The sequence below is a fragment of the Oryctolagus cuniculus genome, chromosome 12 (genome assembly GCF_051225735.1).
Source record: "Oryctolagus cuniculus isolate XC-2025 breed Fujian yellow rabbit chromosome 12, ASM5122573v1, whole genome shotgun sequence".
Classification (NCBI taxonomy): Eukaryota; Metazoa; Chordata; class Mammalia; order Lagomorpha; family Leporidae; genus Oryctolagus; species Oryctolagus cuniculus.
Window position 1 is genome coordinate 119,120,721 of NC_142878.1, and position 17,164 is coordinate 119,137,884.

The window sequence follows — 17,164 nt, forward strand, 5'->3', positions numbered from 1 at the left end:
TCATTTTGGCTATATTGTTACACAGAATATGTTAGTCACTCCTTTCATAAGATCTAAAAATCAAACTACATCTTGAGGAATCCCTCAGGACAGAGTCAGTGTCCCATCTAGAGAAATGTGGGAGCAAGTCAGGCTTGCCAGAATGCTCACTGACAATATCAAATTGAATCTTAGCAAGTGGTTTTGACCATTAAATAATAGCTTATAAAATAATTAGTGTAGGTCCAATGCCTTCTATAAATTTTAATACATGTATTTAAATATATCTTAAATATCTAATATGAAGTGGCTTGTTTAAACAGCAAACAGAAACATAAAACATTTTTTAGTTTCTATCAACAAATTTAAAACATCTGACAATTAGGTCACGTGAATCAAATGTATCTTCAATTAATTTTAGCTATTAAATTTATGAGCAATCTTTCCTTTATAAACCAATTAAGATAGAGCTCAAAATAAATTTTCCCATGTAGACATACAATATGAACACACACATAACACAACATACAAGGTAGAACAATAAAGAAGTTTTAGTAATAGTTTCCTAAAATCTTTAGCTGATTTTTTTATTACCAACCAATTAAAATTACTTTCTGTTCTTGGTAAACTTGATTAACCATACTTTCTTCCAGTTGGAACCTGTAGTGCATTATTCACTTCATCTGTTTACAGAACAATTCAAAATTACTGAATTCAATAGAAGTGGCTGGGAAAAATCCATCAGAACCTATAGGACGGCAGCTAAACACAGAACCAACAATGTTTTAGTTTAGAGCAGCAAATCTGATATACAAAACTGTGGATGAGAAAAGATTTTAAATAGCTATGTTTAACATGATAAACTCATTAACCAACAAGAGACATTTGCTTACTTTACACAGTATTTTCAAAAGCACCTGTAGGATTTTACAAAACATTTAATTCTTTTAGGCCTCTGGGCCTTTCTCATTAAGATAACCATCGTGTCTAGTAACACAAGATCATTAGACTTTTTAACTTTCAGACATTTGTATCAGTGGCATTTTATATTATCAAAACTTAAAATTTAGCATGACTTCACATTTTAACAATACCTGTAATATAACCCAAATAGCCTGATTGATTAGCTGGTGTCTCTCCACATTTTTGCTGGTGGCTCAGGCTACTGTGATCTTGTCTCACCTCACTTTCCAGTTCTGAGCATAATATACTTCCCTTCTGATTAAAAAAAGGAGAAATAAGACTTAACATGCCCACCTGAGGTATACCCTTAACCCTGGAGACTGAAGAGTTCTCTGGCCACACCCACTACAAGCCTCCAGAGATTCAGTGAAGGCAGAAAGTCCACTTATCTAGAGTCATAGTACAAAAATAAAATCCACCACAGTGGAATAAAAAGAAGAAATCTTGCTGGTCTGGGCAAGTGGTGGCAAATTCTTTCAATTTCTGTTTGTTATGAAAGGTCTTTATTTCACCTTCATTCACAAACGAGAGCTTTGCAGGGTATAATAATCTGGGATGACAGCTTTATTCTCTTAGGACTTGGGCTAGATTTTGCCATTTTCTCTTAGCCTGCAGGGTTTCTGATGAGAAGTCTGCTGTGAGTCTAATTGGAGATCCTCTGAGAGTAATCTGATGTTTCTCTCTTACACGTTTTAGATTCTTCTCTTTTTGTTTCACTGTGGCAGTTTGATTACAATGTGTTATGGCAAGGATGTTTCTAATCTCCTGTTCTTATGTTTGGTATGACTGTATACTTTCCTGTACTGTCTACTAAGTCTGGTATTCTCTTTTCCGCCTCACTGATTCTATTTTTAAGGCTCTCCACTGCATTTATTTGTTGTATTGAGTTCTTCATTTCATTTTGATTTCTTTTAATATCTCAGTTTCATATTCTGTTGAATTCTTCATTTCATCTTGATTCCTCCTGATATTTTTACTTCATGGGAGAGATTTTCTTTCATGTCCTTCATGGATTTCAGTAGTTTGTGCATTTGCTTTTGATTACTTCTATGTAATCTTATGACCAAATTTTTGAGTTCTATTTCTTGCATTTCTTCTCTCATCATCTTCATGACCTAGTATTGAAATGCCATATTCTTTTGGGAGCATGATGATGTTTTCCTTATTCTTGCTTCTTCCATTTGGCATTTGTGGAAATACTCGTTTTTTTTTTTTTTTTCTGGCAGTTTTTATCATTGTATTATGACTGTAGATAAATGGACTTTCTGCTTTTACTGAATCTCTAGAGGCTTGTAGTGGGTGTGGCCAGAGAGCTCTGTTCAGTTTTCAAGGGGAAAGGGTATGTCTAAGGTGACACACCCAGGTTTGGCATGGTAAATCTTTTTTGAATCAGAAATGAGTTATATTCTGTTCAGCTGAGTTCTTCTCTTCAATGGAGACCAGTGCCTGAGTACTAAATCAAGTGGGTATAATATTCACTATGTCCCAAGGACCACATAAGGATCTGTGCTCTCAATGTGGGACCTCTGTCCTTAGTGAGAATTAACAGTAAACCTAGTCTTCAAACACCTGTTTAGCTGGGAGCCTAGGAAAAAGTGCTCAGGCAAGTAATATTGTGAAAAATTAGTTCTAAGTAATATGAAAGATAACCCAGACAAAACAGCAGTCCAGCAAATCATTCAACCTCACTGAAACTACCAGCAGCTACATCATTCATTTTCTATTAAATCTGTTTATAATAAGATTTAATTTGATGAACACTTGCAAGAAGCTGTGGGGACTTAAACAGGGATGAAGAGCTATTTCTTATGGGTAGTAATGGAGGTGGAATGGATTAGTTGCACAGCTATTATCTAGATGGGAAATAAAAGAGCTACTGAAGCTAGATGCATCATAGCATTTGTAGCCCTGTTATCATGGGATAGCCAAGCAACCTAGGAAAAGTGTTCCTCCTGAGGGTATCCTGAGGAACTAACTGAATGTAAATCAGATTTATATCAATCCAGAAAGGACTTTGTAAATTGGAAGGAATAAAAATACACATTTTCAATAAAAATGAGGGCCACCTGCAGGAGCAGGGAATAATGCAACAAAAAAGGTTATAAAAAATTATAAGTTAAATTAATACAAAAGTGTACTACAGGGGCCAGCACTGTGTCACAGCAGGTTAATGCCCTGACCTGAAGTGCTGCCCTGTGTGAATTGTTTTGATATGAGTATAACTTACAGAAAAAGGATTTTCTGCAGTCATTACATTTATAAGGTTATTTCCCTGTGTGAATCCTCTGATGCATTTGGAGTTGGAACTTAAGTTTTTCCAGTCATTACACTCATGAAGTTTCAATACTGTGTGCATTCTCTGGTGCATTATGAGGTGTGACTTTTGTCCAAAGGCTTTTCCAGTCATTACATTCATAATGTTTCTGCCCTGTGTGAATTCTCTGATGCATGATGAAGGTTGACTTACGGCTAATTGCTCTCCACAGTTATTACAGTCATGAGTTTTATACCCTGTGTGAATTCTCTGCTGTGATATGAGGTTTGTCTTTCATCCAAAGGCTTTTCCACAGTCATTACATTCATAAGGTTTCTCCCCTGTGTGAATTCGCTGATGTATCATGAGGCCTGACTTGTGTCCAAAGGCTTTTCCACAGTCATTACATTTATGAGGTTTCTCCCCTGTGTGAATTTGCTGGTGTATGATGAGGTGTGACTTTCGTCCAAAGGCTTTTCCACAGTCATTACATTTATGAGGTTTCTGCCCTGTGTGAATTCGCTGATGTATGAGGAGGGCTGACTTTTGTCCAAAGGCTTTTCCACAGTCATTACATTTATGAGGTTTCTCTCCTGTGTGAATTCGCTGATGTATGAGGAGGGCTGACCTTTGTCCAAAGGCTTTTCCACAGTCATTACATTTATGAGGTTTCTCCCCTGTGTGAATTCGTTGGTGTATGATGAGGTGTGACTTTCGTCCAAAGGCTTTTCCACACTCATTACATTTATGAGGTTTCTCCCCTGTGTGAATTCGCTGATGTATGAGGAGGGCTGACTTTTGTCCAAAGGCTTTTCCACAGTCATTACATTTATGAGGTTTCTCCCCTGTGTGAATTTGCTGGTGGATGATGAGGTGTGACTTTCGTCCAAAGGCTTTTCCACAGTCATTACATTTATGAGGTTTCTCCCCTGTGTGAATTCGCTGATGTATGAGGAGGGCTGACTTTTGTCCAAAGGCTTTTCCACAGTCATTACATTTATGAGGTTTCTCCCCTGTGTGAATTCGCTGATGTATGAGGAGGGCTGACTTTCGTCCAAAGGCTTTTCCACAGTCATTACATCTATGAGGTTTCTCTCCGGTGTGAATTTGCTGATGTTTCCTGAGGCCTGAGTTGTGTCCAAAGGCTTTTCCACAGTCATTACATTTATGACGTTTCTCCCCTGTGTGAATTTGCTGGTGTATGATGAGGATTGACTTTCGTCCAAAGGCTTTTCCACAGTCATTACATTTATGAGGTTTCTGCCCTGTGTGAATTTGCTGATGTATGAGGAGGGCTGACTTTCGTCCAAAGGCTTTTCCACAGTCATTACATGTATGAGGTTTCTCCCCTGTGTGAATTCGTTGGTGTATGATGAGGTGTGAATTTTGTCCAAAGGCTTTTCCACAGTCATTACATTTATGAGGTTTCTGCCCTGTGTGAGTTTGCTGATGTTTCCTGAGGCCTGAGTTGTGTCCAAAGGCTTTTCCACAGTCATTACATTTATGAGGTTTCTCCCCTGTGTGAATTCGCTGATGTATGAGGAGGGCTGACTTTTGTCCAAAGGCTTTTCCACAGTCATTACATGTATGAGGCTTCTCCCCTGTGTGAATTCGTTGGTGTATGATGAGGTGTGAATTTTGTCCAAAGGCTTTTCCACAGTCATTACATTTATGAGGTTTCTGCCCCGTGTGAATTTGCTGATGTTTCCTGAGGCTTGAGTTGTGTCCAAAGGCTTTTCCACAGTCATTACATGTATGAGGTTTCTCCCCTGTGTGAATTTGCTGGTGGATGATGAGGTGTGACTTTCGTCCAAAGGCTTTTCCACAGTCATTACATTTATGAGGTTTCTCCCCTGTGTGAATTCGCTGATGTATGAGGAGGGCTGACTTTTTTCCAAAGGCTTTTCCACAGTCATTACATTTATGAGGTTTCTCTCCGGTGTGAATTTGCTGGTGTATGATGAGGTCTGACTTTCGTCCAAAGGCTTTTCCACAGTCATTACATTTATGAGGTTTCTCCCCTGTGTGATTTCTCTGGTGTACTATGAGGTCTGACTTCCACAGAAAGCCTTTTCCACAGTGAAGGCATTTATGAAGTTTCTCTCCTGTGTGAATTCGCTGATGGTGTATGAGGTATGACTTTTGTGTAAAGGCTTTTCCACAGTCACTACATTCATGAGGTTTCTCCCCTCTGTGAACTTTCTGTTGTTTCCTGAGGACTGACTTTTGTCCAAAGGCTTTTCCACAGTCATTACATTCAGAAGGTGAATTCAAACTGAGTGATTTTCCACAAGGTTTACATGTGTAAAGTTTTTCCCTTGTATTTAGTCTTTGGTTTATTGCAAGATGTGACTGGTGAATGACAGGTTCAACATACATAATGTACTTATAAAATTTCTTTCTTGTGTGAGTTTGTTGATGCATATTGAGGCTAGAATTTTCATGGATAGCTTTTTCTATTTGCGTTGCTTTTCCAAAAGTGACAGTTGACTTATTACAGTTTTCTGCCATATGAACCCTCTCAGATTTATAGAACATCTTTCTTGTGAAGACTTTTGCTTGTCCAGTGGGTCCAAATGTCTGCTTCATCATGTGAATATTGTCAAGCTGACCAAGAGGCTCACAGAACTGGAGAGATTTTCCAGGTATCTTAGTGTTATCAAATTTCTCTCCAGCCTGTAGTTGATCAGGCCCACTGTGGGGATACACAGTGTGACATTTATTCCATTCCTCAGGCTTCAATCCTGAATAGATTCCCTTTTGAATAATCAGTGTTGGAATATGGCTTGAATTTAAACTAAGTGTTTTTCTTAATTCAACTCTCTTGAGAGCTGATGTCTTCTTATTTTTCATAAAATCCTGATTCAGATTGTTGTCCTGACTTTCCTGGTTGATCCTAATCAGGTCATCCCTTTTCATGCCCACTGAAATGAGAAAAAAGCAATCATGTCACTGAATCACATGTAACTGTTTCTCCTGGCATACTCATGTAAAGGGAATGAAGTTACTTGTTATCCAAGTGGCATAAGATGTTCACAAAATCAGTATGAGGTACTTATTTGTGACCATTATATGGTTTTTCTCCTTAATACATTAATATACCATAAGGTTTCCCAATGTTCAAACATGATCCTTTTTACTATGGGAGTTTGTCAAGGATGGTAGAATGACTTTTGTGCTATGATGTGTGGGATGCCTGCATCTCAAAACAGTGTCAGTTTGAGCCCTGGCTACTCTGCTTTCAGTACAGCTCTCTGCCTATGTAAACTGGAAGGAACCAGATAATGGTTCATGTGCCTGGGAACCTGTGAGAAACTAGGGAAGACTAGAGGGATTCTAGAGTTTTGGCTTCAGACTAGCTAGACCTAAGTGTTGCAGGCATCTGGGAAGTGAGCTAATAGAGGACCTCTTTCTCTCTCTCTCTTCTCTCACTATCACTCTGCCTTTCACAAAGATGAAATAACTATAAAATATTTTAAAGAATGGGCAAATATTTAATAAAAATATTCACCCACTACCTAGCAACCATTTTTTTCCCTGTGCTTTTTCTCCAGTTTATTTTTATAAAAATTGTGTGCTTTTTGCTTCTCTGATATCTCAACCATAAACATGAAAAAGTTTTACTGATAATTTACTTGCAGGTGGAGAAGAGTGAAATGTGCCTGTACTTTAAGCAGGACAACATTTAAGGAGTAGGATTTGAATCTATGAGTGTCTCTTGCTCAGTCTTCCTAGGTAAACGTCATTTGTGGGATTTTTCAAATGAAAAACTACTTTGTCTCTACTCTATGACAGCTTTCCCAAATTCCTAAGGACACCCAACACCTTCAGCTTCTCAGAAGTACAACAGGTACAGAAAATTCCCAATATACCACTTTAGTTAAATGCTCCCAATCAGTTTGAAAAATTTATTTCTGCAAACTGGGATGTGCTCATCTTCTTTGAAAAGTGTTTTCTAACTCATTCTGAAATCATCAGTGCTGGTTACCTCCTTTAAATTCTTTCTAGAAACATTCCTGTGTGATAATTTGAATTTCTGGAGACTTTTGATCAGTTGCCTCCTATTTTCACTGAAAGCTTCATTTCCTATGCTTTCCTTATCTTTTTGTTTCTTTATTTTTCAATGATACTGAAAAATAGGAGAGAAATCATACTTCAAACTCCACCCTTAAAGAAATCTGAGCCACTCAACATAACCCCACGAGGCTACTTGACCTTGGGTCTCAAAATCTCATTACTTTCTTGGTGAGTCTAGGATCACTTATTTTCATGTTTTATGTAAGCTCATGCTTAGTTTATGATTTCTTGTTTTCAAAGATTTACTTTACTTATTTGAAAGCTAGAATTATAGAGAGAGAGACAGAGAGAAGTCTTCCATCTGCTGGTTCACTCCCCATATGGGCACAACAACCAGTGCTGGGCCAAAATGAAGTTAGGAGCCAGGAGTGTCTTTCTTATCTCCCACATGGGTACAGGGGGCCAAAGACTTGGGCCAACCTCTGCTCCTTCTGCAGGTGCATTAGCAGAGAGCTGGATTAGAAGAGGACCAGCTGGGACTTGAACTGGCACCCATATGCAATGCTAGTGTTGCAGGCTGGAGCTTTAACACACTGCACCACAGTGTCATTCCTAGCTTCATAATTTCTGATGTCACAGCACAGAGGCTTACTCATGACCATCTTTTATTTTTAAAGATTTATTTATTTATTTGAAAGTCAGAGTTACACAGAGAGAGGAGAGGCAAAGAGAGTAAGGTCTTGATCCAATGGTTCACTCCCCAATTGGCCACAATGGCCAGAACTGTGCTGATCTGAAGCCAGGAGCCAGGAGCTGCTTCTGGGTCTCCCTTGGGTGCAGGGGTCCAAGGACTTTTACTGCTTTCCCAGGCCATAGCTGAGAGCTAGATCGGAAGTGGAGCAACTGGGTCCTGAACTGGTGTCCTTATGGGATGCTGGTGCTTCAGGCTAGGGTGTTAATTCACTGTGCCACAGCACCAGCCACATGACCATCTTTTAGCATTTACTTATTTACTTACTTGAGAGTCAGAGAGACAGAATGAGAGATAAAGACAGACTGAAACAGAGGTTTGCCAACTGTAGGCTCACTCCTCAAATGTTTCCAACAGACTATAATTTTCTATTTATTTTAGAAGCACAGAGGAAAAAAAAGAAAGAGACTAAGAAAGAGAGAGTTCACATTTATTGATTCAGTCCTGAGTAAGTTCTATGCCTGGGCAAAATCATGAGTGGGAACTCAATCTGAGCAATGTGTTAGAAATAAATTTCTGAGGGCCAGCGTTGTGGCATAGCAGGTAAAGCCACCACCTGCAGTGCCAACATCACTTATGGCCACCAGTTCAAGTCCTAGCTGCTCCACTTCTGATCCAGCACTCTGCTATGGCCTGGGAAAGCAGTAGAAGATGGCCCAAGTCCTTGGACCCCTGTACCCATATGGGAGACCTGGGAGAAGCTCCTGGCTCCTAGCTTCAGATCAGTACAGCTCCAGCCACGACAGCCAATTGGGAAGTGAACCAGTGGATGGAAGACCTCTCTTTCTCTGCTTCTCCTTCTTCTCTCTCTCTGACTTTCAAATAAATAAATAAATAAATCTTTAAAAAAAAAACAGAAACAGGCTGGTGTGGCAGCTCAATAGGCTAATCCTCTGCCTGCGGCACCGGCACACCAGGTTCTACTCCTGGTCGGGGTGTCAGATTTTGTCCCGGTTACCCCTCTTCCAGGCCAGCTCTCTGCTGTGGCCCAGGAGTGCAGTGGAGGATGGCCCAGGTCCTTGGGCCCTGCACTCGCATGGGAGACCAGGAGAAGCACCTGGCTCCTGGCTTTGGATCAGCACAGTGTGCCAGCCACAGCACACCAGCCACGGTGGCCACTGGAGGGTGAACCAACGGCAAAAGGAAGACCTTTCTCTCTGTCTCTCTCTCTCTCACTGTCCACTCTGCCTGTCAAAAAAAAAATTAATGTTAAAATAAAATAAGTTTCTGTATGTTGCCTAATTAACAAGTACTGAAGGAACTAATAAGTGCATGAAGGAAAAGGTATGAGTGTAGAGAAGGACAAGTTAGAATCGGGGGAATGTATCAAACCTAGATAAAAGCCTTAGTAACATCAGAAAATGACTGGATTTTTTTTTTTTTTAATCAAAGGACATCTTCACTAAGAACAAAAGTTAGAAAGATACTGGTATCTCTAAATGCCTGTGTCTGAGGCACAAAACCAGCTGTCATCAGGAGTAAGGCTTGAGAAAAATTCATGGAAAGAACACCAGTCAACATCTACACACTCTGCCTTGGCCTCTCTGTCTCTTATGTGCAGACTGACCTGAAAGGCTCTGATTCAAGCATTCATCCACCATCCATGGCTCTTCTCCTTGCTCCAACTTGAAGATCAAGTCAGGTTTGGTAATGCAGTGCCCTATTAACAGAAACAAAGTAAGACTTTGTGAAATCACTATCTTGGGTTATTTAAAGGACTACAGCTTGGTTCAGGAGCTATGCAACAAATGTTCCAATTTGAATCTTTTGTTAGATGGTAGATATTCAGATTATTCATGGACTCAAATTCTAATCCTGCCCAATATTAAACATTATAAAGTGTTCCCTTATTAATCAAATAGCAAGAAAATGTTATCACTGGGCATGTGATGGGTGTCACTCACCCAAGGAGAACAGGTTGCTGTAGGTCTCCAGCATAACATCTCTGTACAGGATCTTCTGAGCATTGTTCATGTTCTGCCATTCCTCCCACGTAAAGTACACAGCCAGGTCTTCAAATGCTGTCATCACCTATAATAATACACTTCCAGTCAACATGTTAACTCTATCACAAAATAAACACTGACAGTTGTGTATGGATATGAAGGAAAAAAGGAAGGATATGGTTTCACATTAGACTTGTTGAGTGTTTAGAAAGCCACACAGAGCATTCAACAGAGTCAAACCCATGATCTACAGGCTGTGAGAAATGCCCAACCTAGAGGGAAACAGGAGGTTCAAATCACAAATGCCACATCATTCAAGGGGAATTGCACAGCAGGCTAGAAGAGGGGCAATACTGACTCTTGACTGGGCAATGTTAAGGAGAAGTATGTAGAAGCATCGAGAAAAAAAGGCAAGAAACCATCAGTGAAACTATGATGGGAATGAACAGAAAACAATTTCCAGGAAAACACCATGCATATCATTTCCAATATGTCAGAGAAAAAATATATTAAAAGACAGGGCAGACATTTAGCTTAGTGTTGTTTATGATGCCACCTCAGAGTGTCCATGACTTCCAATGCCAGCTGTAGTTTCTAGCTCCCAGATAATGCAAACCTGGGGAAGCAATGGTGATGTCACCAATGAAGGAGGCCTAGATTCCATTCCTCAATCCTGGCTTCAGTCCTGCCCCACCTGTTTGGTATGGTTATCTAGGAAGTGAATTAATGTGTCAAAGCTCTCTATCTCTCAGTCCATCAACTTTTTTCTCTATCAAGCTAATAAATATTTTTAAGTAAGAGAGAAAATACAGGTAAGACAAAGAATACAAATTAGTTTTTGCCCTTGTCTATGATTATTCTACTGATAAACAATTGAAATAACATTATACCTAATTAAAGTGAAAGCAATGGAAATACTTGCCCAAAACATTCAAATGATAAACATTTGAAATAACATTATACATAATTAAATGAAAGCAATGGAATTATTTGCCCAAAAAGAGAACCTGGAAATGTCTACAGTACAAACTGCATTTGTGACTCACTGAGAAAAATGCTTAGAGATTTGTTTCAGAACTTGCAATAGTCACCAGAATTGTGATCCAGCAGGCTAAGCCTCCACCATCAATGCTGGCATCCCATGTAAACAGAGGACTTGACTCCTTGCTGCTCCACTTCCAATCTAGTTCCCTGCTAATCTGATTGAAAGAGCAATGAAAATGGCCTGAGTATTTGGACCCTTCCACCAATGTGGGAGACCCATGGAGTCCCAGGCTCCTGGCTTTGGCCTGGCCCAGTCCCAGCCATTGTGGGCATTTGGGGAATGAACACTAGATAGAAGATATATCCTTTTGTCTCCCTGTCTCTCCCAATCTCTGCAAGTCCACCTTTCAAATAAATAATCTTAAAAAAAATAAATGAGCCTCCAGCAGATTCTTTTCTCCACACATTCCTTATCCTATTCCAGAATCCAATTCAGCTTTTCAAAGGTATTAAGAACTCCATTACTCTAACAATTTGAAAGCAAACTTAACTGATTTGTGTTCTAGCACTAGGTAACTCTTCCTCTTGCAGAATGCTAAGTGTTTACTTCATAGGTAGCACTAAAACACTGTTCAGTACATCATCTATGTGTAGAATGTTTCAGACATGACCCCAAAAATGTAGCATATTGTGCTTAATTTCAACTCAATTCATGTAACAAATATATATTTTGCTATAGCAACAGAAAACAAGAGACCAAACTGCATTATTATAGATGACAGTAATGTTTCATAATCATGCCAAATTCATAATTCATTTCTGTATATTCTGTGATAATAAATTTTATGTTTATTTTTCTACTTTAAAATTTTTTAAAGATTTATTGATTTATTTGAAAGTCAGAGTTACACAGAGAGAGGAGAGGCAGAGAGAGAGGTCTTCCATCTGCTGGTTCAGTCCCCAATTGGCTGCAATGGCTGGAACTGCTCCAATCTGAAGCCAGGAACCAGGAGCTTCTTCTGGGTCTCCCACATGGGTTCAGGGGCCCAAGGACCTGGGCCATCTTCCACTGCTTTCCCAGGCCATAGTAGAGAGCTGGAACAGAAGTGGAGCAGCCGGGTCTCAAACCAGTGCCCATATGGGAAGTCGATGCTTTAGACCAGGGCATTAACCCACTGAGCCACAGAGCTGACCCCATATTTTCCATTTTAATTAACTAGTATACTGGGACTGGCACTGTGGCTAGCAGGTAAAGCCACTGCCTTCAGTGCTGGCATCCCATATTGGTGCCAGTTCAAGTCCCAGTGGCTTCACTTCCAATCCAGCTCTCTGCTATGGCCTGGGAATTCAGTAGAAGATGGCCTAAGTCCTTGGGCCCCTGAACCCATGTGGGAGACCCAGAAGAAGCTCTTCACTTCTAGCTTTGGACCAGTGCAACTCCGGCCATTGTGGAAAACTGGGGAGTGAACCAGCAGATGGAAGACCCTCCCTCCCTCTCCCCCTCTGCCTCTCTGTAACTCTGACATTCAAATCAATAAAAAATCTAAAAAAATAAATAAATAAACTAGCATTAAACACCTAAAATGAGTACTGACAAGCTGGGGAATAATTTAAAAAAAAAAACACTTACAGGTGATATATTAATTTTCTTTCCTCTTAGAAACATGTGGAGGACCCAGAATCATACCTCGGAGAGAAGGTGAATGGCAGGAGTTCAAAGAAAACTCAGGAGGCCAACACTGTGGCATAATGGGTAAAGCTGCTGCCTTCAGTGCCAGCATTCCATATGGGTTCTGGTTCGAGTCCTGCCTGCTCAACATACAATCTAGCTTTCTGCTATGTCCTGAGAAAGCAGTGGAACATGGTCCAAGTCCTTGGGCCACTGCACCTGCATGGGAGACCCAGAAGCTCTTGTGTCTTGGCTTTGGATTGGCTGAGCTCTGGCCTTTGCAGTAATTTGGAGGGTGAGCCAGCAGATAGAAGACTTTCTCTCTCTGCAACTCTTTCAATAAATAAATGAAATCTTAAAAAAAAAAAAAAAAAAAAAACTCTGGTTTCCTTCTGCACTGAACAGTGGGAAAAAAGGATATAATATAATGAATAAATAATAATAGATACATTAACCAAGAAAACATCAGCTTCACTGTGGAGGAATAAACCTGTAAAAATAAAAATACATAGGAAAATGCACCCACCTATATTAAGTGGCAGAGATTAAACAGAAGTTATCATTGGTTTAACGAAAGCATTATCTACAAATTTTGTAAAATAATAATGTGAAAGTAAAAAGAAAAGTTGAGTGTTCAAATGAATAAGGTTATCAGAGATAAACATTATGTTGTTATTAAAGTTTATACTAAAGAAAGTTAACAAATACACATAATGTATATTTAATGCAGTGCACTTTACCAGTAATGATTCCAAGTAGCACCTTTCCCTGTATTCATCCCTTCACAAAACCCTGGATTGGGGCTGGCACTGTGGCCTAGCGGGTAAAACTGCCACCTGCAGACTGGCATCCCATATAGCCCTGGTTTGATTCGCAGCTGCCCCACTTCTGATCCAGCTTTCTGCTATGGCCTGGGAAAGCAGTGGAAGATGGCCCAAGTCCTTGGGCCCCTGTACCCATGTGTAAGACCCAGAAGAAGCTCCTGGATCCTGGCTTCAGATTGGCACAACTCTGGCCATTGAGCCAACTGGGGAGTGAACCAGCAGATGGAAGAGCTCTGTATCTCTCTCTGCCTCTTCCTCTCTCTGTGTGTAACTCTTTCAAATAAATAAATAAATCTTTTTAAAAAAGACCCTGAATTTCACCATTTCACTTGATTTACCCCATGAGATACCAGTAAATGTGATAGAAATAGACAATTTGTTAAAAATATTTATTTATATGAAAGAGTTGCACAAAGAGAGAAGGAGAGGCAGAGAAAAGAGAGAGAGAGAGAGAGAGAGAGAGAGAGAGAGAGAGAGAGAGGTCTTAGAACTGCAGGTTCACTCCCCAGATGGCTGCAATGGCTGGAGCTGTGTAGATCCAAAGATATGAACCAGGAGCTTCTTTCAGGTCTCCCACAAGGGAGCAGGGGCCAAAGGACTTGGGCCATCTTCTACTGTTTTCCCAGGCTGTAGCAAAGAGCTGGATCAGAGGTGGAGCAGCCAAGTCATGAACTGACACCCATATGAGATGCTGGCACTGCAGGTGGTGTCTTTACCTGCTGTGTCATAGAACCAGCCCCAGAAATAGACAATTTGTGAAGTATTTGCCTTCTCAGATTTTCTTTTTCTGACAGTTATCTTCTGAACAACCCTGGGGCCTGCCTGTTGAAGAGATAGTATGTAGGCTGGCGCCATGGCTCACTAGGTTAATCCTCCACCTGCGGCACTGGTATTCCAGGTGACAGTCCCAGTTGGGGTGCCGGTTCTGACCCAGTTGCTCCTATTCCAGTCCAGCTCTCGGCTGTGGCCTGGGAAGGCAGTGGAGGATGGCCCAAGTTCTTGGGCTCTGCACCCACATGGGAGACCAGGAGGAAGTGCCTGTCTCCTAGCTTTGGACAGCACAGCATGCTGACCATTGGGGGGGTGAACCAATGGAAGGAAGACATTTCTCTCTGTCTCTCTCTCTCTCACTAACTCTATCAAAAAAAGAAAAACAGAGATAATATGTAGCTAAGTTTCACCACAAACCCCAGACACTTAAGTGAAGCCTCAATCAGTTCCCCAAATGGCTAAACTCTCATTTCTGCTCCTGGACTGATCATAGGAACTGCCCAGCTGAGTACAGCCCATAACACAGTCAGAACTGCAAATCAAATGGCTATTTGTTAAGCCATTGTGTTTTCTGATTTGTCCTGCATCAAATGCTGATATATATCAGTAAGTATGGCAGAAAGTTGAATTACATGCAAACTACAATGCATACAACTTAAAAATTTCATTTGGAAGTTCCCATAAAACAGGGCCAGCATTGTCACATAGCAAGTAAACATGCTGTCTGCAATACAAGCACCCCATATGAGCACTGGTTCATGTTCTGGCTGTTCTGCTTTTGATCTAGCTTCCTGCTGATGGCCTGAGAAAAGCAGTGGAAGATGATCCAAATACTTGGGCAAATGCTACCAATGTGGGAGATCCAGATGAAGATCTTGGTTCCTGGCCTCATTCTTTCCTGGCCCTGCTCAATGCGGGCATTTGTGATGTGAGCAAGCAGAAGGAAGATCTCTCTGGGTCTCTCCTCTATATACAATACTTTCAAATAATTTTTTAAAAAAACTTGAATAAAAGCTCCTATAAAAACAATCTTTGCCTATCAATTAGACCTTAGAAAAGCTGCTGATACAACAACAACAAAAAAGTCCTGGGATTCATAAAAATAAATTATCTGGAGACTATAAGGTTGCTCTTCACATTTCAGCTTATATATGCTCATTGTGTTCTTTTGGTTTATATTTTAAGAAGCTTATTATCATATGAAATCTAATTTAATATAATTTTACTATCTCAGAAGGCAGGATAAAGGTTCACAGTAATTTTCTGTAGATGCATGTATACTGCATATTGTTCAAGAAGAAATTACTGAAAGGGGGAAAATTTTTATGATAAGCTTTTTGTTTTTTTTTTTTAAGATGTATTTATTTATGTGAAAGTCAAATTTATGCAGAGAGAGAGAGAGAGAGAGAGAGATATCTTCCATCTGATGGCTCACTCTGCAAATGGCTGCAATGGCCAGAGCTGCACCAACCAAAGCCAGGACCCAGGAGCTTCTTCCAGGTCTCCCACATGTTTGCAGGGACCCAAGGACTTGAGCCACCTTCTACTGCTTTCCCAGGCCATAGCAGAGAGCTGGATCAGAAGTGGAGCAACCGAGTCTTGAACCCGTGCCAATATGAGATGTGGGCACTTCAGGCCAGGGCATTAACCTGCTATGCCACAGCACCAGCCTCATGATATGCTTTTTGAAGTCATACACTCCAAACATAGCATTAGTTGCAAAAGGGAAGACATGCTCATGAAAGTTTTCTAAAGCAGTACTATTTGAACTGGTGACAATTTCTGAAATGGATCTGAAAAATAAATGTTTTTTAATTAAGTGTGGCAAGATAGAGAACATTAGGCAGAAGTTAAGGTGCTGGGTATTTACAAATCATGTGACACTACACAAAGCACTTTTCTCCTGAAATACAATTTATTTCATCTTTTTTACAGAGGTCCTGGCAAAACTTCCTTGACCTACCAGGGAGGACTATTAGAATACAGGGGGCAGGAGTCCTCCAAGATGGTGGAATAGGGAGGGAGCACACTGATAGTCCAGGAAAAGATAGTTTAATAAAAGTGGAGATACTGTAGTTTCAGGGAAGAATTAGGGGGAAAAAAATGCAGAAGAAACTCTTCCAGAACTAGTGGGACATGGTGGACCTACGTGGAGGGCACAGGTGCCCATGGCTTGGGACTCCAGCTGCCAAGTCTACACACCAGCGCTGGAAAGGGAGGTGAGGCAAAACCTCAGTAGCCCAAGACACTGGCAGGGAAGTCGCAGGAAGGGCCTAGAGGGAATGAGGCTTGAAGCCCTGTGGGGGAAAGTCCACCAGGCTAACTAAAAGAGAGAAATAAAATAAAATAAAAATAAAAATAAAAATAAAAATAAAAATAAAAATAAAAATAAAAATAAAAATAAAAGGGACCAGTATGGACATGATTCTCTCTCTCCACTCACCTTACAAAGGTGAGCAAGACAAAGAGCAGGCACCATTTTGGACATAAGTAAAAGCTGTGCCACCTCAGGGCTGTGTCCGCCCTCAGCCAAGCAGAAAAACCTGACTCTGGTGGGAGAAATAAAAGGAGGTTAGGACCTAGTGATGTGTGGGAGCTTATGAACTGTGACTGTGGAAAAAAAAAAAAACTGAGGGTGTGTGAGAGAACTCATGGAGTGCCTGAGATGTGAGTACTCTTGGGAGATGCCACAAACTTGGTAACCTTGGCAACCTGGTGGAAGACTGCAGGGGAATCTGAGCTTACACTGAGGACTGCACAGATCCTTTGTGTGGTCCTTGGGACAGAGCAGACAAATATTATACCCACAGGGGCCAGAGCTCAGACATTGACTGCCTTCAATTCCACTCAGCTGTGTGGAATTACTTCCCTTCTTAATAAAAAAAAAAAAAAAAACAGAGAGAGAGAGAAAAAGTTTAATATGTCTAACCTGGGTGTGTCACCCTTAACCCTGAAGAATCAAACAGAGCTATCTGGCCACACCCATCACAAGCCTCTAAGGATCCA

The 17,164-nt window shown here is 40.5% G+C and overlaps 1 protein-coding gene across 1 annotated transcript in view; it reads right to left on the reverse strand.

Moving 5' to 3' along the window:
• Positions 1 to 667: 667 nt before the first annotated feature.
• The window catches only part of LOC103347453 (uncharacterized), a 56,163-nt gene continuing 39,666 nt past the window's right edge, over positions 668 to 17,164 (reverse strand). The window contains exons 2-4 of the mRNA XM_089309602.1: positions 9,869 to 9,995; positions 9,532 to 9,624; positions 668 to 6,120 (exon numbers count right to left, since the gene is read on the reverse strand). Of these exons, the coding sequence (XP_089165728.1) occupies positions 3,491 to 6,120; positions 9,532 to 9,624; positions 9,869 to 9,992 (2,847 nt within the window). The 5' untranslated portion in view covers positions 9,993 to 9,995 and the 3' untranslated portion in view covers positions 668 to 3,490. The remainder of the gene's footprint in view (positions 6,121 to 9,531; positions 9,625 to 9,868; positions 9,996 to 17,164) is intronic.